This window comes from Felis catus, chromosome B3 (assembly GCF_018350175.1).
Source record: "Felis catus isolate Fca126 chromosome B3, F.catus_Fca126_mat1.0, whole genome shotgun sequence".
In the NCBI taxonomy this organism is placed as follows: domain Eukaryota; kingdom Metazoa; phylum Chordata; class Mammalia; order Carnivora; family Felidae; genus Felis; species Felis catus.
In genome coordinates this window covers 133502789-133528381 of record NC_058373.1, presented here as the reverse complement: position 1 = coordinate 133528381, position 25593 = coordinate 133502789, and the positions used below count along the sequence as shown (strand labels likewise).

Sequence of the window (25593 nt, the reverse complement as noted above, 5' to 3'; positions counted from 1 at the left end):
AGAGGGAGACACAATCCGAAGCAGGTTCCAGGCTCTGAGCTGTCAGCACAGAGCCCGACGCGGGGCTTGAACCCACAAACCATGAGATCATGACCTGAGCTGAAGTTGGACTCTGAACTCATTGAGCCACCCAGGTGCCCCTGATCTATATGCCGTTTTTAAAAGTTATGAAGACTTTTATTTATCTCTCCCCCACGTAAGCCATTTAAAAAAAAAAGACATTAAATAGTAACGACTTTTTCAAAATGTTTCTAGTGTACATCACCAGATAAAAAATGGGTGATGGTATTTGCTTCAGTAATTAGTTCATTAAACTTTTCTAGCCTGCCAATCAAAAATATTTAAATGCTTCTTAAATCCCTTAGACACTTAGTAGTTGTAGGACACTGTCGGGACACAAAGAACAGTGACACCCAATCTCTGTTCCTAAACAGTTTACAGGTAATGAAAATTGAAGGTAGAGAATATTGGAATATAAAGCCAAAGGGAGACCATTATCGTTCTTTATAAGCTGATTACTTTTTAAACTAAATGTCAGTTTCCATTACTTTGCTGCACCTCCCAATTTTCACGGTTGCCATTCATCATGACGTTATTCCTCACCACATAAGTGATTCCAACAAAGATTTCCTTTACGATGTGTTTATATCCATAAGATTTTAGTGCGTATTTATAGCTGCGTACTGTCACGTCTGAGAGGCATGACTGTTCAAGTGTACTCATATATTTTTGAGTTATTTTCCTGCTCCTCAAAGTCTCGTTAGACTTTCCACGCCACAGACGTGGGAGGACCCAGCCAAAGTTGGGGAGGCCAGCACACACCGGCCCAGCCTGTTCCTTCACTCCCGTTAGCCTGTCTGACCCTCCAGCTGCTGTGTGAGGAGGGCCGCACTCTTCTTTTCCGAATGAGGAAAGCAACCTCAGACAGGTTACGTAGCCTCCGGAGATCATACTGCCTGGAAGCAGCTTTTTTGGGAACCTGTGTTCCTCGAACCAGTAATGTTCTTTTGCTGTCCCCAAGTAAAGATGGGCCTGGTTGTCTGGTAGGCTGTGTTCTAGAGTGGGAAATGGACTTTGCCGTTGACTAATAATGGAATCCCAGGTGAATCCCTTACCCTGTCTGAGCCTCTGTTTCTTCATTTGTTAACTCCTGCTGGGTCTTGCACTCAGATATCAGAAATAATGGATATGAATTAGAAATCGGTTTGCAAAAATAAAGAGGCATTATTTATTAATAGATGAAAAGGGAAAAGTATTCACAGTGAGTGGCTCTTAAATCTGTGCTAATGAACGGCCCAGATCTTAGGAAGAGAGTAATGAGACAAGTTTATTCATTTGAATTGCAAAGATACTATGGGAAGGGCTTGGGCATTGGTGTTATTTTCCAGTTAATTCCTAAAGTTTAGGGGAGGTAAGTCTTGACCGGATTAATGGCTGTACAGCTGTTAAATGTCCAGATCTCGGAAGGTATTGATCCCACAGCATTGTGAGTTGGTCAGAGAACAGGAGGTGTTTTGTCAGGCTGTGAATTTTCACACTTAGGGGCAGTGACAACTCAGGAGCATTGAGAGGACTTGGCTAGCACTGTCCTGTGAGGACCAGATGAGGGCTTGTGGGTATTTGGCTTGTGACAGCAGCATGGTCACTGTCTTTTAAGCTTTGCTGGACCATCTTTGGAAGGTGGGTTGGCAACGTTCTGTGTGACTTGGGAAGGCAGAGCCAGGACCAATGAGTGGAAGTTCCAGAAAGACTGGGCTCGGTATCAGAGCAAATGTTCTCATCGTGGGAGCATCCCAGCAGTGACCTGGTGTGTGTTAGAGTATTGTAGTGAACGGGACCTAGGGTTTGTGTATAAGAGTCAGAATTACCTTCGGAAAATGCCTTAGGACTAACATCCTGGCTGTCAGTGAAGTTCAGCTCAGTTTTAATCCATTTTTGGAATGGATTGTTTCTTTGGCTGTATACCAGATGAAATAGTTGGCTTATGTTTAAGAGCCAAGTCTTATAAAATAATAATAACTTAAACTTATCTAGTCCTTATTATATGGCTAAGGACTTCAAATTTATAAACTTTTTGATCGTCCCTGTGTTCTATGACATGGGTACCATTATTTCCGTTTCACAGATGAGGAAACTGAGGCACAGACAGGTTTTTGGTTTTTGTTTGAAATAGCTTGGTCAGGGTCATCTTGTTAGTAAATGATGGGGTTGGAATGTGGACCCAGGTGACTGCCACCATGAGAGCCATGTGTGAATTGAAGTCACTGAAAGAAAGGCAAATTTATTATTGCACAGCTCACTCTGGGACTCAGAGCCACTCAGTGGATTCAGGGCAGAATTATATGCTTGATTTAAATATATTCTTTTCCCATACCCTGTCCCTTTTTCTTTTCTTTCTTCCCTTCTCTTCCCTTCCCATCCCTTCCCTTTTCCTTATAGCTGAATTCATTTAAATTAAATGTCCATTGATATCCTTCACTGAATCTCCAATAATTCCTTCTGGAATTATTCAGGTAAGACCAGCTGACTATTTGATAAGGATTTTACAGGAAACATGCCTTCCTTTGGAGGAATATTGCATTAAATTACATCCTAGGTTTTGCCCAATTAAGATTCTATGACAAGTGATAAATTAGATAAAACCCAAATAGAAGGACGTTAACTTAAATGAGGGCTTACCCCTCCAGTGGGCCAATTTAAAGCTTTATAATAAAAATGATATTTGCTAAAACTAATGGTGTGGCAAAGTGCTTAAAGTAGGGAGGAAAGCCTGAAGCCATAATATCAACTATTTTTAACATTTATTTATTTTTGAGAGACAGAGCATGAGCAGGGGAGGGGAAGAGAGAGAAGAAGACACAGAATCCAAAGCAGGCTCCAGGCTCTGAGCTGTCAGCACAGAGCCCGACGCGGGCCTCGAACCCACGAGCCTTGAGATGATGACCTGAGCCGAAGTCGGACGCTTAACCGGCTGAGCCTCCCAGATGCCCCTAATATCAACTATTTTTTTTTATAAATTATTGTTATTATTATTTTTACATTTATTTTGTTTTTGAGAGACAGAGACAGAATGTGAGCAGGGGAGGGGCAGAGAGAAAGGGAGACACAGAATCAGAAGCAGGCTCCAGGCTCCAAGCTGTCAGCACAGAGCCCGATGCGGGACTCGAACCCACGAACTGTGAGATCATGACCTGAGCCAAAGTCGGACGCTTAAGCGACAGAGCCTCCCAGATGCCCCTAACATCAACTATTTTTAAAACTATTTTCACATATCTGAAAGTAGGCACTTGATATATATCACTAAGATTCTTTTTTTTCTCCTTTATCATTTTCATCTGTTATAAAGTGCAGCTCTTAAAATCGGTTTTACAAAATGCACTTTAACATCAGAAAACTCTGTAAACATTTTTTAAGAGATTATGTGAATGTCGTAATACCGTTCATTTTTAGTGAAAACAAAATAGTCATGAAGGGGAGACCTTAAAATTGTTTTGACCACTCTATGGACTAGGCTGGGGAGAGACCATCAGGAAGTAACCTAGGAGGAGCCAGGGGAGACGATAAAGAGAACGGGCGTGTGTGAGCGGTGAGGGAGGCTTCACAAGCACCTGTTGACTATGGGGAGGCAAAGGAGCTGCTGGGCCTCGACCAGGAGATGGTGGAGACAGATTTTTCTGGAAGAAGACAGTAGACAGCGGCAGCTCTCTCCTCCTCATGCTGCTCCCCACAGCATTATGTTAACGAAAATTAAAAAAAAAAAAATACAGCACCAGTTGAAAGAAGCTCGTATTCCCACCCTCTACGTTCTGCCATTAACATCTTGCTGCCCTCGCCTGATCACATATTTATCTGTTCGTCCGTCCTCTAACTCACCTTGTTCATTTGATGCCAGCATCAGTATGCTGCCCCCTCCGTGCTTCAGAATGCATGTCATTAACTAGCATTCAAGATTTGTTTCATTTTTTTCTTTTGACTTAAAATTTGCATACAGGGTAACACACAAATCTTCATGATACACCTGTATAATCCAGCCCCCTATGAAAATATAGAACATTAACGTGACCCCGGAACGTCTCCTCACGCTCTTTTCCATTCAGTCCACTCCCCATCTCCCCAGGGGCAGTTGCTGTTCTGATTTTTTCCCCATCATTAACTAGCGTTGCCTGTTCTGGAATTCCGTCTAAATGAAATCATGGAGTCTGCACCCTTTCGTGTCTGGCTCCTTTCACTCAGTGTGATGTTTTGGAGATTCAGTCACATTGTGGCATTTCTCGGTACTTTGTTGCTTTTCGCTGCCGGTCGTCTTCTATTGTGTGGCCATACCCTTGTTTATCTGTTCTTTCATTGCTGAGCGTCTGGACTCTGCAGTATTTGGCTGTTATGAATAGAGCTACTGAGAATATTTGAGCACAAGTCTTTGTGTAGAAATGCAGTTTCCTTTTTCTTGGGTGAATACCTAAAATAGAATCGCTGGGTCACAGTTGGTAAGTCTAAGTTTAGTTTACAGACCTTTCCCCGAAGTGATTGTACCAACTCACATTCTCACTAACAGCACATGAGAGTCAGTGTTTAATTTTAGCAGTTCTGGTGGGTATGCTGTGTATCTCGTAGTTTTAACTTGCGTTTCCGTCATGACTAATGGTGTTGAACAGTTCTGCGTGTGCTTATTGGCCATTCATGTCCTCTCTGGTGAATTCCTTCCAGATCTTTTGCCCATTTTTTACTTGACTGTTTGTATAACATGCGTACAGAAAAGTGCACACTTTCCCTTAGCTTTTGTGCAGATACTCGGTGGTCCTGTGTTTGTAAATCTGGGGACATCTACATGTCCCATAAAAGCATTTTAGAACCCAGACTCTTTTCCCCTAGAGTAGAAACTAGCCAAATGTAATTTTATCCAACATACTTTTGTTTCAGGACTAAAACTACAATTTTAGCCCTCTCCATTTTCTTCTTAAGTGGAGATGCAGGGCCACATTGAAGAAAAGGGGCTGGTCTGGGAGACAGATGACACATTATCACCCAGGGTTTCAGTGTCCTTAGCAATAGTGTAAAAGGGGATGAGGATTTCTCCCTTGCCTGGGTATGTATGATTGTGATGATCGATGACAAAACGTGTGGGGCAGTACTTTACAAAGCTCCAGGAAAATAGAAATTACTAGAATCTGGAGGACAGGCATGATCTTAAATTCATGAGATGTTAACAAAGAATTGAAGTGTTTAGGGGAATAAGTCAAACACAGAAAAAGTTAATTGCTAATTCTCATATTTCTCTAAATAGAAACCGTTTGAAGGTGAGGTGAATTTGAATACATGCAGTTAACTTGTCTAATGAGAGCTGAGGTCTGCTGAGCTGAGCCTTCGCCTGTGCAGAGGCCGTGCACATAACGCCCTCGGTGTCTTCTTTTCTTTTGCAAATATAAGATACAAGAGGAAAGGAGACTCCTGCCTTGGCATTAACCCTAAGAAGCAGTGCATATCCTGGGAGGGGGCTGCCACAGAAAAGAAGCACTCACACAAGCATGTCGAGCGCTATTTCACGAAGAAGAGCGTGGGACTGATGAACATTGACGGAGTCGCCGTTGGCGGTAAAACCGAACCTCCCTCATCTGAGCCGGTCTCATTTATCCCAGTGAAGGGCTCGGATGATGTGGTTCCTCCTGTTACGACCTGGTTGAACCCTCTGGGGATTTACGATCAGTCCACCACGCAGTGGTTACAAGGACAGGGTCCTTCAGAGCAAGAATCAAAGCAGCCAGACTCACAGACAGACAGAGAGCATGCCCTGCTCAAGGCCAAAGTGGAGGAGTTTAACAGGAGAGTTCGGGAAAATCCCCGGGATATTCAGCTGTGGATGGCATTTGTTGCTTTTCAGGTAAGTGTCGCCGTCCCAGTTCTCTTACCGGAGTGACTGTCCTAGTTTGGGGAAAACAGATTTGCTGTGCCGCGGTTTTCGAGCCCCTGGGAGGAACCCTGGCACTAGGCGTTTGAGGATGATTAGACTGGAGCCCTCGCCCTGAACTTGGTCAGACTGAATAAATGCAGTGTGGGGTAGCGCGTGCTTCCGTGCAGAACTTGGGGGTGGGATGAGGGAGTGACCTGCTACTAGGGAGTGAGAAAGGGCTTCCAGAAGAAGGTGAAATCTGACCCGAATCTGGAAAGAAGAGTAGACGTTCACCAGGCAGGGAGATGTACCCGTGAGGTATAGACAGCGTGCAAAACACGCAGAATCCAGGGGAGAAGGTGGTGTTCACACCATTCCCTGCTCAGAGCTGTGCTGCTCCCATCCCAAAGTACATGGCTTTGTCTTCGTCCTACTTCTCTGTTGCTGAACCACGTGTACCATTATCCTATTTTGCCTCACATTTGGCTGTTTTATTGGTAAAGTTGGCTCTTGGGAAGCAGTTTCCAAGATACTGCACCCTGGCTATTGATACGTGATCGAGGTTTGAAATGCCGGAGCGTAGACAGGGAAATAAACGCAAGATCAAACATACCAGGTGACACAGGTGCCCCAGTAGCAGAGTTTCCACTCAAAACAAAAACAAAACAAAACACTGATAAATGCTTATCAAGAAAGCAGGACTAACGATTGATTCTGAGAGGTGACGGGCGGTGCGGCCCGGAAGGGCTGTGAGCGTCTCTGTCCCGGCGGTGAGCGTTTGAGGCTCCCCTACTGCCGTTCGCATTTGTAACTTGATGTTTTTGTCTGGAGGACGAGGTCATGAAGAGCCCTGGCCTGTATGCCATCGAGGAAGGAGACCAGGAAAAGCGGAAGCGGTCTCTGAGGCTCGTCCTGGAGAAGAAGCTGGCCATCCTGGAGCGGGCCATCGAAAGCAACCAGAGCAGCGTGGACCTGAAACTCGCCAAGCTGAAGCTCTGCTCCGAGTTCTGGGAGCCCTCCGCCCTGGCCAAAGAGTGGCAGAAACTGATCTTTCTGCATCCCAACGATACAGCCCTGTGGCAGAAATACCTTTTATTTTGCCAGAGCCAGTTTAGCACCTTTACGGTGTCAAAAATTCACAGTCTGTACGGCAAGTGCTTGAGCACCTTGTCTGCCGTGAAGGACGGCAGCATCTTGTCGCACCCCGCCCTGCCGGGCACCGAGGACGCCATGTTTGGTAAGAAGCCGAGGACCAGGTCCCTTGGTCTGGGGGGAGCTCTCCTTTCTTTCGGCTTTCGTCAGAAATGAACACTTAGTTTTGCTTTACTTTAGAAGTGTCGACATGGATAAAACTGATTTAAACAAAAAAGCATTGGAATTCCTTGTGATTACCACAGATGTTCCCCTTTCCAGCTTCTTGGTCGGGGGCGGGGGCATTAGAGCCAGTAAAGTTAGAGAAGTATCACTGGTCTGGAAGTTCCAGCCTTTCTGCTTGTTAACCGAGAAACCTAGAGAAGTCTGGAATGTTCTGGCTGTCTGTGACCTTCTCTGTGGAGGTGCTTGTCTGGCCGTCTCCCCCGTTCCAGGATCTCAGGCTGTGGTGTTCAGGGGGAAGCCCCAGCTGACTGGAGGTTGTGTAGATGCAGTTCTTTTTCTTTCTCTTTCTTTCTTTTTTTTTTTTTTTTTTTATCTCTATTTGAGAGAGAGAGAGAGAGGAACAGAGGGAGAGGGAGACACAGAATCTGACGCAGGCTCCAGGCTCTGAGCTGTCAGCACAGAGCCCGACGCGAGGCTCAAACCCAAGAACTGCCGAGTTCATGGAATTCATGACCTGAGCTGAAGTTGGATGCTTAACCGACTGAGCCACCCAGGCGCTCCCCTCTTTTTAATGTTTATTTTTGAGAGAGAGACAGAGCGTGAGCGGGTGGAGGGGCAGAGAGGGGGGAGACAGAATCGGAAGCAGGCTCCAGGCTCCGAGCTGTCAGCCCAGAGCCCAACACAGGGCTTGAACCCACAAACTGCGAGATCATGACCTGAGCCGAAGTCGGACGCTTAAACCGACTGAGCCACCCAGGTGCCCCTGCATAGCAGCAGCTCTTATTTTGCTGTTAACAGTTCTGGTGTGTCCCAAAGGAGGCTAGAACATAAACTGTGTCCAGTAGTGAGCTACCGAAGGCAGCATGTGAAGCAGGAGCTGGAGAATATCACTCTTGACTCGAACCCTGGGTTTGCCCTTCCCTGGTAACCTTGCCTGTTCCTGAACCTGGTCGAGTGCCAGTTTCTCCCTCAGCACCAGTGGCATAGTACTTGTTTTGGAGGGTTATTGAGCACATTACCTGCACATTACCTGAGACAGCTCAGTGTGTGGCACACAGCAGGCATTTATTTGATCAAACCCTTGCTATTTCTGTTCCCTTCCAAAGATAGAAATATATTGCTCCAGAAATAATAAGCACTTGCCACGCTGACGTAGAGTCTCATGTTTGATACTGTTCGCGGTATGCTCATACAGCTTGGTAGTATTTAGTAAATGGAATTGTACCACAGTTGAGACAAACCAACGTCTTCGAGCATGGAACCCTGATTTGCTTACAGCTGACTCTGAAGAGATGATGAAAGCTGCCGATGGGTACTGCCATCTAGCTTTCGGCACACATCTCTGCTTTCTGATGACAGTCTACGTCATCCTCTCCCGAGAATTTTTCGTGGCATAATGAGCTTTGAATATTTGATTAACTGGTCAGACCAACCTTTTGCCGTCTTTTCCTATAACATATGTAGTTTTTGTCAGTATTTGTATTCCACGATGGTGTCATATAAAAATTGGGATAAATGTACATCATTTGATTACAGTACCATTGTGAATCCTTTTAATAAGGACATGTGTTATTACAGCTTTGAAATTACCAGAGTAACTAAATTTGGAGAAAAGATATTCTCAGTGTGGAAATGCACATTTTTGTTTATTTTTTATTTATTTTTAGAAAGAGAGTGTGAGTGAGTGTGCACAAGGAGGGTAGGGGGCGGGGGGAGAGGGGAAGAGGGGCAGGGGGAAGGGCAGAGGGTGATGAGAGAGAGAGAGAGAGAGGGAGGGAGGGAAGTGGAGGGAGAGAGAGGGAGGGAGGGAGGGAGGGAGGGAAGGAGAGAATATCTCAAGCAGGTTCCATGCTGAGCACAGAGCCCGATGTGGGGCCCGATCCCATGACCCTGGGATCATGACCTGAGCCAAAATCAAGAGTCGGAGACAACCGACTGAGCTGCCCAGGAGCCCCAGAATGCATGCTTTAGAAGCTGTGTTCTTTCCCTTTGATGCTGTTAACCAGGAGTCTCCCTTCTCTCCCCGTTTTCAGCTCTCTTTCTTCAGCAGTGCCACTTCCTGCGGCAGGCTGGTCACTCTGAGAAGGCGGTCTCTCTGTTCCAGGCCATGGTCGACTTCACCTTCTTCAAACCCGACAGTGTGAAAGACCTGCCCACCAAAGGACAGGTGGGGGTTCTGGTTGCGTGGCCCACCTCCCTCTCTCCTCCCTCTCCCGTTCTTCTCTCTCCTGGGGGCAAGTGTGGATCCTGGGAGATGGTGCTGGTATTTTTCAAATACCCTGTCCTCCTTTGTATCAGTCTTGCTGACAATTGTTTCTCAGAGTGTTGTGGTGATCCAAGGAAAATTCCGTAATGAAGGTGGTGAAACATGGAGAGATGAAGGATCCCCCCCCCATATAAAGACTCACTATGTCCCCCCTTTTTTCTTAGGAGCTTTGTTTCAGTGCTCATTGTCCTCACCAGGCAGAGAAGCAGTTGTTACGCTTCTGAAGTCACATCTTAACTCTGTCCTACCTTCGTGCATTTGAAATTCGGTCTTACATCATTTCCCCAGTTAACATTTCCACCACCTAAGATCTTCATGGGAATTGCAAACGCTGTTACTTGGTGGTGGTTTGTCAACACACGTCCTAATGGGGGATCTGTTATCATTTAGGTGACACATGAACATTGCCCATATTTGTGATGTTGAAGCAGTAAAAACATTCTACCACAGAGCCGTATAAGAAAGCCTTCCTTTCCCTTTTTCCTTGGAAGAAATCTCAGTTTCCTGCTTTGCGAAGGGGCTCTGGTGGAAGATGGGTAGGATAGCTGAATTTATGGTGAACTTAAACAGAGGTCTTGAGAGGCTGAGGTCTCCATCTTGTGGAATGTCCGTGAATTGCATTTGAAGACTATTTTTATCATCATTATTTTGATCTGTTTTTTCCTAGGCAAAATTGGGTTAAAGAATATTGGTTAATATTAGTATAACTGATTAGCAGTATGATAAGCCAGATAACAACATTATTTTAAGACGTGCTTTGCTATTTTAGGAATATGCTGTGCCGTAGACGTGAGTCTTAGCTGACTGCGGGGCACAGGGTGTGTGTTTGCGGGGGCAGGATCGGAATGGCCCTCATCGCCGCCCTTTGCCGACACTCGCTGTCTGTGATGAGGACAGCGACTTGTGGGGAGGGCACTGCCCGGGACTGTGAAGCGTCAAGAGCCACTCGCCCAGAGTGTCCACTGTTGCACACTCTGGAGATTTTAAATATTAGTAGCACATGTAGTCTCAAAGCACTTGCAAGGCAACTTTGAAATAAGGCTTTTTCTTTGATGACGTACCATATCTTTATAACTGAGAGACCTCGTTACTATACACGGCATAACATCAAAGAAGCAGAGTCTGGTCTGTTTCAATGGGATGAATAAATTGGTTATCACCGTCACACTTAAAAAAAAAAGATACACTTCTTTTTCTTGAGTGACTTTCTTCGATCCCTCCTGTAACAAGACCCGTGGAGAGGGGGGTGGTCTTCCCAGCTCCCCTTCCCGAGGCGGCTGACGGGCCCTCGGTGCGGGGACCCAGCCCTCTTCCTGGTGTGTGTGGTGCTCCTCCAGGCCTCAGGCTGGACGGTCCTGCGGCTCCTGGGCCGTGGGCCACCTCGTCCTCTTCAAAACGTTTCTTATAAAAACTTCCATTGAGCAAGTGGTTGGTTTACTTTTAAAGTCCTTATTGTCAGCTGATGAGACGATTGCTCTCCTGTTCGTGGTTGTGATCACTTCTCTTCCACGGGGAATTACTGCACTGAACTGGGGTCCACACACAGCAGACCTAATGCCCCAAACGCATGAGAGCTGAGGTGTGATCCCAGGGCCTGGCTTTAACACACAGGCCATTTTCTTCACCGGATGCCTGCCATGTGCCTTTCTCTGCCGACAAGCGTTTATTGAGTCCCTACTATGTATTGGGCACTGTGCCAGTTAGGAACACAGCGTTGAGAGGTCATGCCATCAGGAGCTCCCAGGCTGTCCCGTTGAAACTTTGAATCAACCCCCTTCCCCACAGAAGGTCTGGAGAGCAACATGATTTCAGGTATTCAGGGGCCCAGTGGCTTTAAGGGAACTGGCAGTGTCACTGTTCCCAGTTAGACTGTTCTACAGCAGGGTCAGAGCTGGGAAACCGTTCCTCTCCCACTCAGCTGGAGGCCCTTCTTCTCGGTGACCACGGCTGGTCTTTTTGTCACTGGTTCTCAGAAGTGGTAGCTCGTCACTTTTTGCCGTATTGTGTTCGTTGTAAGTCACTGGGTCCAGCCCTCGCTCAGGGGTGTGAAAGCCACAGGGCAGGGGTCAGGGTCCTGGGGGGCTATTTTGGAGGCTGCCCACCACACTACGTAATTATTTTTTTCTATTTTGGGGATGTATCCCATATCTACTAGGAAGACTGATGGCGAACAAGATTTCTGCCATGAGCCCCTCTTACGCCAGTCAGAACGCACTCTGCTCAGTGACTCAGCAGTTTTGTACAACTTAGGCTAACCTCCATATTTTCAACCTGAACAGGTGGAATTCTTTGAGCCCTTCTGGGACAGTGGGGAGCCCCGGGTTGGCGAGAAGGGCGCCCGAGGCTGGAGAGCGTGGATGCACCAGCAGGAGCGGGGCGGCTGGGTGGTCATCAGTCCAGGTAAGGCGCCTCTCAGGATGCATATGCCTTCGCCTTTTTCTTCTGGAATGTGTTTTCATATCTTCATGATTATTTCTTTATATGCGTAAGCTGTTTATTAGTCCTGAAGAACATTGAATGTCAAAACTACGTTAAGTGGTTGCATTTGGAGAATAGACTGTCCCTCACCCTTAGGGTCTTTCACCCCTGGGTCAACCCCCCAGGCCTTTGGAGGGTTCGAGTTTCTTTCCAAGGGCAGTAATTTTCATTTTTCCTTTTATAAGGTTGCTCCTGAAATCCCCCCTCTCCCTGCCCCATTTAGTGTGTACTTAAGTCAGTCTTTCTCTTTCCTTGGCAGTGGACAGACCAACGAATCCTTTGACAAACACTTGCCTGTTTAGGAATACTGTGAAATATTCACTAGCATTTGTGTAACTCATTCTAAGTGACCCCAAAGCACGTTCCAGATTTACACCCTAAGACACCACTGTCCAATAGAAACATAATTCAAGCCACAAAAATAACTTTACATTTTCTAGGAGCCACATTGAAAAGGTAAAATGGTGGGGCGCCTGGGTGGCTCAGTCGGTTAAGCGTCCAACTTTTGCTTTCGGCTCAGGTCATGGCCTCATGGTTTCGTGGGCTTGAGCCCCTCATTGGGCTCCATGCTGACAGTGCGAAGCCTTCTTGGGATTTCTCTCTCCCTCCCCCTCTCTCAAAAAAATAAATAAATAAACATAAAAAACTAAAAATAATAATAAAAAGGTAAAATGGTGAAATTAATGGGAATATATTTTGTTTAACCCAGTGTGTCAAAACCTTAATATTTCAACATGTAACTAATAATTTAAACATTGAGATAGTTTGCATTTTTTTTTTTCATACAAGCTCTTTGAAGTCTGGTGTGTATCTTACACTTTCTAGCACATTTCAGTTCAGACTTGCCACTTCCAAGGGCCCCGTAGCCGCATGTGCGTGGCTCTCGTACTGGCCAGTGCAGCTCTCAGCTCCTTGGGATTTCACACCCTGGTTTTGTTGAAAGTGCAAGGGGGTCCCTCCTCACGACGTCACTCTTCTGGCCGCGGCGTCTTCACCTGAGGAACGGAAACTCTGGATTAGCCGCGGTCAGTGTGTCTGTGCAGCGCTCCAGACCGGGTGGCCTCTCTGGCCCTTCAGGTGCCCGGAGCAGCTTTGCTGGGGGCAGCGCCATCAGGGAAGGTCACGCTCGCTTGGCTCAGCTACTTTGACTCTCCCGGAGTGTTCTCTCCCAAAGAGAACTGGAAACCTTCTTCAGGCTCACCAGGGGTTCCTATATGAAGAAAAATGACCTGCAGGGCAAAATGCTTGTAGGTGTTACCCTCTTAAGCCGGTGAGTCTGCAAGACCCATGAAGGACCAGAAAATGGAAGTCTTTCTGGTGGTAACTTCTCTTTGAGTTACCAGCTCAGCATGCCTCTCTGTGTTTCGGCTGCTTTTTTGTTTCTGTTTTAATGGGCAAGACTCTTAAAGTGCATGGAATTTATGTTCTAAGGTTTACCATGTTCTGTGAGAAGAAAGTAGAATTCGCATAGCAGTGTCCAGGGACCAAGTTAACATTACTTCTCTGAAAAGTGCTCAAAGGCCCAATAGTTACTCATAATCAGATGTGAAGTTTGTTTTCCCAGAAAGGTAATGCAAGTGGTAAAACCTTGATTTTTAATGTCAAGTTACGGACATAAGTTGGCGTTTCCGTTACGGAGAATCTTCTATTGAGTTAAATGAATTTAGTGGGATCCTTCCAGAAAACCAACAGGATCAGAAGAAAGGCTGACCGTTTCTTGTTTCCAGAAAAATGAAACGATGACTATTCTTTGGTTTTGCTTTATTTTTAAGTTTTCTTGCCCATCTTGACAAGGTCAGCATTTAGAGTGTAGTTGGTATTTATCATTGATTCTGAGGTGTTTTTTCTTCATACATCACAGCTTATTTCTTCTCTCACCCTCACTTTCTGTTAGTCTGTGTTGTTACATATTTATATATGTCTTTCTAAAACCATGTAATCTTTTGAATTTCTAATGTAATAAGTTCAGGTATCTAAGTCTGATGTGTGACTCACAGGTGATTTCTCTTAATGGTGAGAAGTTTTCAGTGTGGTTAAAGGGTTACCTTAAATGTAACTCTTTAGAAGGTGATAAATAGTTAAATTTTACCTTTCTTTGATAACTCAGAAGAGTGTTTAGATAGAATATTGAGTTTATTTTATTTATTAAAAAATTTTTTTAAAACATTTTTATTTCTGAGAGACAGCATGAGTGGGGGAGGGACACAGAGAGAGGGAGACACAGAATCCCAAGCAGGCTCCAGGCTCCGAGCTGTCAGCACAGAGCCCAATGCGGGGCTCGAACCCACAAACTGTGAGATAAGGACCTGAGCCAAAGTCGGACACTCAACCGACTGAGCCATAGATAGAATATTGAGTTTAAAATGCAAATGTACAGGGGCGCCTGGGTGGCTTAGTTGGTTGAGCATCTGACTTGGGCTCAGGTCATGATCTCACGGTTTGTGAGTTCAAGCCCCACATTGGGCTCTGTGCTGATAGTGTAGAGCCTGTTTGGGATTCTCTCTCTTTCTCTCTCTCTCCCCATCCTCCACTCGCACTCTTTCTCTCAGAATAAATAAACTTTACAATGCTAATGTACACGTCATGCATTTAAATTCTCTGGAGTTCTTGTTACTCATTTATTTTGAAATAGAGATTTGCAGGAAGTTGGAAAATACACAGGGAGGTTTTGTGCCCCCTCCCCCCGCCCCAGGGCCCACCAGCGACTGTGCAGTCGCACAGCCTGGAAGTGACCCTGGGGTGGTCCCCTGTGTGCGCGTGCGTGCGTGTGTGAGTGCGCGTGCGCATGTGAGTGCGCGTGCGCACCCGCGCATCTCATGGCTTGATGAGCTCTCATTTGCTTGCGTGTTTGGTGCTGTGCGGCCTAATCGCAGGCATGGCTTCCTGTAACCACCCCCGCTGTCGGAGAACGATTCGTCACCACCGGGCTCCCTGATGCTACCCCTGGTAGCCATGTCCGCCCCCACGCCCACCTCGGAGGACCACCGATCTGCCCTCCACCCGTTATTATGTTGTCACGTTATTTTACACGTTAGATATGTGGAATCATAGGGCGTGTGACTTTTTAAAACAATTTCCTGTTGTAAAATACACACAAAATTTACCACTTAAAAAGCATTTTTAAATATATGGCTCGGTGGCATTAACCACGTGCACACTCTTGTGCAACTGTCTTCACCTCTGTCCATCTCCTCAACCTCCTCATCTTGCCCAGCTGGCACTCGGTACCCATCAGGCAGTAGCTCCCCGTTCCTCTCCCCACCCTACCCCACCCCGGCTGACGGCCACCATGCTACTTCCTGTCTCTGAATTTGACTATTCTAGGAACCTCAGATAAGTGGGACCAGACAGTACTTGTTGTGTTGTGACCGGCTTATTCCACTTAGCATAATGTCTTCCAGGTTTGTCCAACGTGTAGCATGTGTTAGTACCTCCTTTTTTTTTTTTTTAATTAATTTTTTTTTTTTTTTTACTGTTTTTGAGAGAGAGAGACAGGACATGAGCAGGGAGGGGCAGAGAGAGAGGGAGACTCCGAACTCCAAGCAGGCTCCAGGCTCAGAGCTGTCAGCACAGAGACTGATGAGGGGCTCGAACTCACAAACCGTGAGATCGTGACCGGAGCTGAAGTCAGACGCTCAACCGACTGAGCCACCCAGGCGGCCCTCAGTACCCCCTTTTTAAGTCTGAATGGCATCCACATTTTACTTATCCGTTCACCTGTCCACGGACACTTGGGTTGCTTCACCTTTTGCAGCTGTGAACATGGAGTACACGTGTCTCTGAGAACCTGCTTAGAGTTCTTCTGCACGTGTGCCCAGAAGCGGCAATGCTGGATCATGCGGTAGTTTTAAAAACTTCTCCGAGGCACCGCTATGTTGTTCTCCAGAGCACTGTACCATCTTCTATTCTCCCCAACCTGTGCACAAGGGTTCCAGTTTCTTCACATCCTCACCAACATTTGTGTTCTGTGTGACTTCTTAAGATTGACTTTTTTTTCACCTAGCATCATTCCCCTGAGATCCGTCTGAATTGTTGCACGCGTCCATAGTGTATTCACATTTGCTGTGAATAGTAGGTGTAGACGAATCAGCTCGTTTCACCTACTACTGCGGGACATTTGGAGTGTTTGCAGGGCTTGGCCACTATGGATAAAGCTGCCGTGGGTGTTAGTGTGCAGGTGTTAGTGTGTACATAGGTTTTCATTTTTCTGGGATCAGCACCAAAGACTATAGTTGCCAGGTCTTTGAATAAGTGCGTGTCTAGTTTTATAAGAAACTGCCAACTGTTTTCTGTGTGGCTGTACCAACGTATATATCCTGTTTGTTTATTTTTAAATATTGAACTTTTCTCCTCTTCCATTCTGCATGTTCAAAATTAGGAAACAAAATGAAAGTACAGGATAATCTTGAATTACCTTTTTTTGAGAAGTGGACACCAGTTGTAGTCATAAGGCCACTGGCTGAAAATTCTGGTGGCTTTAGAAAGGCTGAACCAGTGCTGTCATTAAATATCATTTAGCGTTCTAGAACCGTGTTGTCCAAATACGTAGGCACTAGCCACATGTGACCATTTTATTTTAAGTTTATTTATTCTGAGAGAGAGCGAGCGAGCAGGGAGGGGGCAGAGAGAGAGAGAGAGAGTGGGGAAAGGGAGAAGCCCAGGCAGGTTCCATGCTGTCAGCGGCAGAGCCCGATGTAGGTCTCAAACCCATGAACCGTGAGATCATGACCTGAACCGAAACCAAGAGCCAGACGGTTCCAGACACATAACCGACTGAGCCACCCAGGCGCCCCCACGTGGCCATTTTAATTAAAATGAAATAAAAAATTTCGTTCTGGTATCAGCTACATTTCAGGGGCCCAGTAAGTCACGTGGCTGGTTGCTACCGTATTAGACACATGGGTACATATTATGTCATTATGACAGAAAGTCCTCTTGGGCAGTGCCATTCTATAATGTGCGTATTCCCATTTTAATTGCTGTGATAGCATTAAAAATCATCTGATTTCATTGGCCAATCTTCCAGGGAGTTTTGGGGATTTGATGGATGATAGCAGAGTCCCTCGGTGCCTCTGAGTCCCTGAGTGTCCCAGAAGGCTGGGCCTGGGTCTTACTCCTCATGGCATTCCAGGGCCCCCCACAGCAGCTGGCGTAGCAGAGCGGTTGGGTGTCCGTGGCTGGTGAGGGGGGCTAAAAGTCCCGTTCTTGTCTAGATGATGATGATGATGAGCCAGAAGATGAGGACCAGGAAATAAGAGAGAAGAGTCTGCCCAGGTGGCAGATCTGGCTTGCCACCGAGCGGTCCCGAGACGAGAGGCACTGGCGGCCGTGGCGCCCTGATAAGACCAAGAAGCAAACCGAGGAAGACTGTGAGGATCCAGAGAGACAGGCAGGTCCCCCGGCCCAGGAGGGAGGCCAGCCTTGGGGTCTCTGCCTTCTCCCCGTTCCCCTGGGGTCTGGTCACCTGAAAGAAGCTTGCTGAGCTCACTGAGCACTCGCCTGGCTTGGGATGTGTTAGCTTTTGCTCCTGTTTCTGTCTGTGGGAACCTCCTGGGCCACTGGTGGCGTGGGAGCTTGGAGGAACTTGACCAGGTAGTTCCTGTCCCCAGGTAAGGAGGGCAGGCTTCCCCGGAGATTGTCTTCCAGGTTATTCAGTTACTTTTTCACACAGAAGCCTGAGGACTCAGGGTTTTAAAACGTGGTATCGCCGTCCTAGATTCTTTAACCGCGTCCACTTTCCCCGCAGCACTCTGGGATCCTCAGAGGTACAGCAGATAGGTTTGATTTCAGAAGACAAGAGGACCTGGATGGAGAGGCCGTGTCGGGACAGTCAGTGTACCGCTTGTCTTGCTGGGGAGGGAAGTAGCATTTACCGAGTCCTGGCTTACGTCTTGACTTACCGAGTCCTTGACTTACGTCTCACGTTATCTCACTTACTATCATCGAATGACTTGGTCTGTGCTGCGCTGCGTCTAGTGACCAGCAGCTCTGACGATTTACATTAAAGGAAGAGATTCTATTTTGAGACCTGAAACTGACCCAGTTTCGTAAGACACCAACTATACTGCGTGGCTCACAGCATGTTCTAGGTACAGACCGGGGGGGTGTTTGCAGTGGCGAGGCTTGTTGGCTTCGGCCTGGTTTGTGGTCTGTGACCTTCACAACCTACCTGCCTTGAGGGTGGGGATTTTTGCCTGCTGCCAGGTCACAGTGCGTGGACGGTGCTTTTCTTGGGGTGAGTGCTCAGCTAATGTTCCTGGATGGTGAGTGAATATTTGAAGCCAGATCTGCTCCAGGCAGAGGAGTCAGCATGGGTGCCTGGAATGTTTGGGGTGTGGCGAATGGGGTGGCCAGACTGCAGTTAGGATCAGGAAAGTGGGGAGCTCTGCGCAGGAAGGAGGGGCTGACTTCAGGGAAACCTCCACTCCACTCTCGGATGTTTGGTGAATGGCCCATCGCCAGGCGAGTCCCTTTTCTGGCTGAAGCTGATTGTGTCGGGAGGTGTCAGGGTCACCCTTCCAGAAGTTCGTTCTCAAGGCTCAGAATTCCAGCCATTTTCTGGAAGTTCGTCTCTGGACCAAACTGCTGCTGTGAGCCGTTCCTTGTCCCTTAGCTTTTCCTCCAATCAGAGCCTGGAGTAGAACAGCTTTCTGATTAACTGACGGTTCTGACGAGTAGAACCCCAGGGCGTCCAGTTTTATTATGCTCGTGCTTTGCTTTCCTCTTTGCTGAGGGACCAAGCAGGTCAGCAGCGCCCTCAGACAAAGGCTGGTCTCCGTGGCCTTACCTTTTCAAGTTACTGCATGAAATCATCTGTGGACATTTGCAGTTAGCGTTCTCTCTTCTAATTGCTCTTACCTCGTGGTCCATGGCTGCTGCCTTTCCTTCCTGCCTTGCTACTTTTTATCTCCTTTTGGGCATAGTTTTCATTTCCGAAAACAATTTTGTACAAGGAAATCACCAAATAATAAAATTATTTTCTATCTTAATAAACAGTGTTAACTATCGTTAACTTAGAGTAACCACAAAAGCAAATATGTGTGCTTTCAGAAGTGAGTATGATTCTAGATTTTCTGTGAATCCATTAGGCTCCTTTGGAAGGTTTTGGCTTAAGCCTGCCAACAGTTCCCTCCAGCTCTCTGGAGCCCTGTGAGGCCTCTGACTTTTTTTTTGTATCTTTCAGGAAACCCAGCTCTTGTCCGTTTAAAATTTAATTTGAATAATATCGAGTCATTAGCCCATCCACGTAAAAAGAGCTGTGGGGAAAGTCACGAAGCCCTGTTTGTCACAGTAGACAAACCGAGCTCCCGAGCAGGCCCCTTCATCTCGTCTCTCTTGCAGGTGCTGTTTGATGACATTGCCCAGTCTATGATCCGTCTTTCCAGCCAGGATCTTCAGTTTCAGCTGGTTGTGGCCTTTCTGCAGTTCCTGGGCGTGCCTTCTGGCCTCAGCCCTCCAGCCTCCTGCCTCTACCTGGCCATGGATGAGAACAGCATCTTCGATGACGGGCTTCATGACGAAATGCCACTGACTTTTCTCAACCTTTCCTTTTCCGGTGTCAGCTGTGTTGGCTGCTCAGACCCACTGGGCCGCCGGCGCTGGACCCGGGGTCACAATCGAGAGGGCGAGGAGTTCATCCGCAACATCTTTCACCTTGTGATGCCTTTGTTTTCAGGCCGGGAGAGGTCTCAGCTCTGCTTCTCTTGGTTACGGTACGAGATCGAGAAGGTAACTCTGGCCTCCTCCACCCCACGTGGGGGCTTCGTACATGATCACGGGGCTCTTGGTGTTCCTCGGAGCACTGGGCCACACCACCTCCTTGTTCAGGGACCCCAGAGGCCCCTGGTGTGTGGCTGCCCCTGCTGAGGGGCCGCGGGGGGCGGGGGGAGGGCAGGAGGAAGGGGGGGTGCAGCTTGCCAGTGACTGGGGCCGTTTGTGTTCGCACTTCTGCTGCCAGATGTCTGGGATTATGGGAGCAGTTAGTGTGAACAGCCAGGCCTAAGCGTAAGCAGGGGTTAGAGGATTTCGGGGTTTATTAAAATAGATAAAATAAGCTACTTGACCCTGCTCCTCATATCCGTTCGCTAGATATTTGTCTAGGGTGAGCTCTTCTGCCCTCTGCCGGTCACCAGTCGGTAGTGAATCTTAACACCCACAGTTCTGACGCCTGAGCTGCCGGTCCACACACCAGGTTGCATCTGTCTGATAAGATGTGGTGGCCACCTCTCACGGGAGGAGACTACTCGGGGTGTACGAGCCTTGTTTATAGAGGTTCGGATGCAGTCGTGTGGGGGCGCCTGTGGCCTCGGTACAATCCTGAATTGTTTCCCAGCTCAGGGAGCCTCAGGGTTTACCAAACACGTGAGAAAGGCGGGAAGTGTCGACACCTGTGTGGCTTTCTAACCCTGACGGTACAGGGGGGTTGCCGTAAAATCCCAGGGCACTCGGGAGTCCTTTCCTTTTTACGTCTAGGTCATTTGGTGTCTGCACACTAAAAACAAGAAGAGGCTAAAGTCACAGGGAAAGAACTGCAAGAAACTAGCCAAAAATCTCCTGAAGGAGCCGGAAAACCGCAACAATTTTTGCCTCTGGAAGCAGTACGCACATCTGGAGTGGCTGCTTGGCAACACCGAGGACGCCAGGAAGGTGTTCGATGCGGCGCTCAGCATGGCGGGGGGCAGAGACCTGAGGGACCGTGAGCTGTGTGAGCTCGGCCTCCTCTACGCCGGGCTGGAGGCAGAGCTGTTGCCGGACCCGAGAGGGGCCGCCACGGCGCGAGCCGTTCACGTACTGACCAGGCTGACGGAGCAGGGGCCCTGCGGGCCCTACTCCGGGCAGGCGCTGGCCGTTCACATCTTGAAAGCTCGGAAGGCGTACGAACACGCGCTGCAGGACTGTCTGGGCGACGGCTGTGTCTCCGCTCCGGCTCCTAGCGACTCCTTCGACCACCTGACTAGCCTGGTGAAATGCTTCATGCTCTTTCAGTACTTGACCGTAGGGATCGACGCGGCCGTGCGGGTGTACGAGCAGGTGCTCGCAAAACTGAAGGGCTCTGTTCCCCCAGGGGGCTCCGGCCCGGAGGACGGTGCCCGCGCCCAGGGCCCCCACGGCGCGCTGGAGGCCGTGACGCTGATGCACACGAGCCTGCTCAGGTTCCACACGAAAGTCAGCCTTTACCCCCTGGCTCCTCTGCGACAGGCTCTCTCCGAGGCGTTAAGGTTGTACCCAGGCAACCAGGTGCTTTGGCGGGCATACGTGCAGATTCAGAGCAGGTCCCACACAGCCAGTGAGACCAGAAGATTTTTCGACGCGGTCACCAGGTCTACCAAACTCTTGGAGCCTTGGTTGTTTGCGATCGAGGCCGAGAAAATGAGGAAGAGACTGGTGGAAAGTGTTCAGAGGTGAGTACAGACATCTTGTTCGTGTGTCCACAGACCTTTGGGGCACGCCTGCCGGGTCCCCACTGCCCTGCTGGGCCCCAGGGATCCGGAAGTGAGTGTGGGCCGGTGCTGGAGCGCCCGCCGTGGATGTTCCGGGTGATGGCGGATGACCTGTGGAAAGAGGAGTAAGAGCCTTGCCAGTGGCCACAGCTTTCATTAGGGGCCTTCGTGGCTGCCTCCCTAGGCCGTGCTTTTTGGGATCCTGAACCTTGCTTATGGCCTGTGGGCGGTGACGGCCAGGCTTTCGGCTGTCCGAGGAGCTGTGCTAAGAGCACATGGACCAAGAGCCCGGGCCTGGAGTAGGACTCTGGATCCAGATCCCAATTCCTCCACTTATCAGCCGTGTGGCCTTGGGCAAGTCCAGTCACCTCTAACGGGCTCCCCTTTTGTAACGTGGGAACAGTTGAGAGCCTGCCTCTTAGGGCTGCTCGGAGGGGCCGCTGAGGTGAGTGCTGAGTCCAGAGGGAGCAGGAAAGAATTATCAGTCTCTGTTGTTGTTCCAGATGGTAATAGTATCAGGCTTAACTGTTACCTCTTGATACAGTGTCTGTGACTGAAGGTCGGGCGGTGGTCTTGGGGACACCTTAGCTTAGGCATTATTGTTCCTTCCAGATCTTTGCTGTCGCTTCACCCTGACCTCGTAGAAGCTGGCTACTCAGAGTTGCCTCTGAACGGTGTTTCACTTCGTTTTTTATTTCTTCCGTTGGGATTTTAGTCACTCTGTTTTCCTTAAATGGAAAGGACTTTCCTCCCCATAAGGTAGAATTTGCATTCCGCTGATCAGAGGGTAGGCTTTCTTTAGAAAACAGAGAGCAAGGAGTTTGCGGGTGACGTCTAGGCAGACTCTGGTGTAGAAAACACACAACCCTGGACGCTGCCTTCCTCTGGCCTCGGAGGGGCCACATCATGTCTGTACTCTGCACCCCTAGCGCCCCCACACCTGGGACAGCACCATCCCTGACACACTCTGGTCCTGCCGATGCTGCTGTCTGCCGTCACTAACGTACCTCTTCTTCCTGTGGCGCCGTGGGTGCGAGAAGTGGCCTCGAAGTCACGTGAGCCTGTGTCTTGCAGGGTAGATGGTAGAGAGGTGCACGCCACAATTCCCGAGACCGGCTTGACACATCGCATCAGAGCCCTGTTTGAAAATGCGTTGCGGAGCGACAACGGCAGCCAGTGCCCCTTACTGTGGAGGATGTACCTGAATTTTTTGGTAAGAGAATATGTAGAGTTTTTGTTTTTATGCCGAGCTTTGCTTCGTCACAAGTGAGAAGTTAGAGGCGTCCGGTCGCCACCTCCTGGCAAAGCTGGCAGGGGCTTGCTTTCGCCCTCACGCCTCCGTGGCCTCGCTTAATCGTCATGGGAACCCCGGTGACTAACGTCCGGTGTCTCAGGACTGGGCAAGAGGTCGCGGGTTGTGGATCTCTTGGGGTTGACTTTGTTGAGTCAGCAACTTGGAAGTGGTCTGAGCTCTCATTGGAAAGAGACCTTAGTTCTTTGCCATCTGTTCATAAGAGTTCCCAGATCCTGATTCTGTTCTGTCACGAAAGGTAAGATTCACCCTAGAATGTCGCTTTTACAACGACCTCTCCAGAGAAGCTTTGTCTCACTGAAAAGTACCATGGTGATTGAACATGGTGCAGTTCCCTTTAATTTTGCTGCTGTGCGTGTGGGGGCTGCTGGCTGGGTCCTGGGCTTCAAGCGTCTGTGAGTCAACTTTGCCTTTGGTTCGGGACCTGGCCTCGGAACGGGCCTCATTTGCCACAACACGTCTGCCGCCACGTTGCATGGCAGTTTAGAAACCTAGGCTTCTAGGCCACTTCAGTGTTTGAGCTGAAGGCTACTAAACCACGTGATCTGTAACGAACGTCGTAGCTTTCAGAAGCCAGGAGTGATCTTCCTTATCTCTGTTTCCACTGGGTAACTTAAGACAAAGTTTGTGGACTTTTCCACTTGACAAAGGACAGAGTCGGGTGTAAAGAGCACGTAAGTTACGGATTAGGAGAGCTCTGGGCCTCCCCCCATCTTCGCAGATCTCAGAATTCATGTGGGTGTGCCCCCCTTTCCCCCCGACCTCTGAAAGGCCCGAGTGGCTGGGAGGACGCGTGATCCCGGGACAGCCGCCTACTGGCCCACCGGGGACAAATAGGCGCTTCCTTGTGGGCGGAAGTCGGCATCAAGATTAATTACCGCAAAAGTTTGTGTGTTTTTGTGACATTTAAAAAACCCCAGAGCTCAGATTTGGTATTTTGACGCCCGTGTGTGACGTGGAAACCTTCAGAAGTCCAGGTGCTGGTGTGGTGTTCACGGCGCACTCGTGGTGGCGGCCTGTTAACCGGGGGTGCAGCCAAGGCAGCGGCCAGAACGGGTTCCAGGTGCACCTCCGCTCCCGTGGGTGGAGCCACAGGAGCCACTCAGCCGAAGGAGATGAGACGCTTCCTAACATTTCCAGCGCCGTTACCACGCGAGCCTTGGTCAGCAAGTGAAAGACCTTGAAGCGTAAGAAGCGATGGCTCACGCGTCTGCCAGTTCTAACGTCTCCCATCTTGGTCGGTAGAGATGGGTGGTGCGAGGTGGACCGGGTGTATTTTTTACAAAGATCTTCCATGAGCCAGATTCGGATTTTGGACAAAAAAACTCTTGTTGACTTGGGAGAAAAGAATGGGGGCCTTTGTGGGATTTCTCCTTCTGGAAAGGTTAGCACTGGACTGAGGGGGAGTTAGAGCCGAGTTAGAGCAGGACTTCTTCTCACAGCTCCTGAGGCATCCGGGTCGGTTCCCAGGGCTCTGATACCCGGGAGAAAAATCAGAATAGGGCCAGAATGCTGGGGTGCAGGCCGCGTGTGCAGGGAGAGGCCGAAGGGAGCCGGCTCCATAAGGAGGGCTGGTGCTTTGGCTGGTTGTGTCTTTGTGCCTTTCCAGGTGCGTGTGCGCACATGTGGATTTACTCACTTATTTTCTTTGGGAGAACGATGGAAAGAATTACAGTTTGTTGTTGGCCGTGGCGAGTACAGGAGAAGAAAGGAATTGGGGAAACAGTTAACTTTTCCCACTGAGGTTTGGACTTAGGTTAAAACCTGTTTGGGGGGCGGTTCCAAATGTGCTGTTCTCCCTACACAGTAACCAGCGCTTTCCCACTGAACCTTGTTTTGGATAAAATTACAGTTCTTTTTTTTTTTTTAATTTTTTTTTTTTTTTTAAGTTTATCCATTTATTTGGAGAGAGCGAGGGAGCACAAGTTGGGGAGGGATAGAGAATCCCAAGCAGGCTCTGTATTGAGCATGCAGAGCCTGACGTAGGACTTGAATTCACAAACTGTGGGAGATCAAGACCTGAGCTGAAGTCAGACACTTAACCAACTGAGCCACCCAGGCACCCCTCGTTCTTTTTTAAAAAAATTTTAAGTGAACTCTACTCCCAACATGGTGCTCAAACTCACAGCCGCAAGATCAAGAGACGCACACGCCATCGACTTAGCCAGCCAGGTGCCCCGAAATTGCCATCATTTTCAAGATTCTTCGGGTGTTTTGATCACGTACCTGCACAATTGGGAAAGAAACTAGAGTGTATAAAGCGGTCCGCTGGTGCTGTGGGCTCGATGAAGTCAGTCTTACTAACAGAAAAGGGAGCAGGGGCACCCAAGCCGGTGGTCACCGGATTGCATTTTACCCTCAGCTCTCATTTCTTCTTTCCCATTGACCGCTAGCAGAAGTTAGAACATATTGAGAGGCCAGCATGTACGAGAGCCTCTTTGGTTCACCGCGCTGGTGCTGAGTACGTAAGCCTCCGGAGGGACCCTCGGAATCCCGGATCCACCTGAGCACCACACCCCTGCCCTCTGCTCCTCCACCAGCCGTGTCCTCTACAGTTCTGTGCTTGTCCTGTCCTGGTGCTGCGGGTCACGGAACACACGCCATGGTGGCGGTACCAGCCCTTCCCCACGGGCTGGCCCACTGCAGCCGAGCCCCCAGGTGGATTAGCACAGGGTAGTTTCTGTAGCCCTAGACTCTCTGCTTCAAGTAATCATTTCTGTGATTTGCCCCCTGTCTCAGGTTTCCTTAGGAAACAAAGAAAGGAGCAAAGGCGTGTTCTACAAAGCACTTCAGAATTGTCCCTGGGCGAAGGTAAGTTCCAGAGCCCCCGAGATCCGCACATTCCCAGGGACCTTCCCGCCAAGCCTCGGTGCCCGCCCCTCTCCCGTGTCCTTGT

General features: G+C 48.7%; 1 protein-coding gene across 4 annotated transcripts in view; it reads left to right on the top strand.

Annotated features, from left to right (window-relative positions):
* Positions 1-25593, top strand: part of NRDE2 (NRDE-2, necessary for RNA interference, domain containing) — a 56115-nt gene that overhangs the window by 19880 nt on the left and 10642 nt on the right. For 2 of the 4 annotated variants that reach the window (XM_045060367.1, XR_006599917.1), the window contains exons 5-13: positions 5425-5875; positions 6716-7121; positions 9235-9368; positions 11747-11867; positions 17159-17334; positions 19287-19673; positions 20418-21346; positions 22460-22598; positions 25437-25508. In XM_045060367.1, coding sequence (XP_044916302.1) covers positions 5425-5875; positions 6716-7121; positions 9235-9368; positions 11747-11867; positions 17159-17334; positions 19287-19673; positions 20418-21346; positions 22460-22598; positions 25437-25508 — 2815 coding nt within the window. Of the gene's footprint in view, positions 1-2439; positions 2514-5424; positions 5876-6715; positions 7122-9234; positions 9369-11746; positions 11868-17158; positions 17335-19286; positions 19674-20417; positions 21347-22459; positions 22599-25436; positions 25509-25593 lie in introns of those variants that run through there. The other 2 variants (XM_045060369.1, XM_019833480.3) reach the window with 2 other exon arrangements.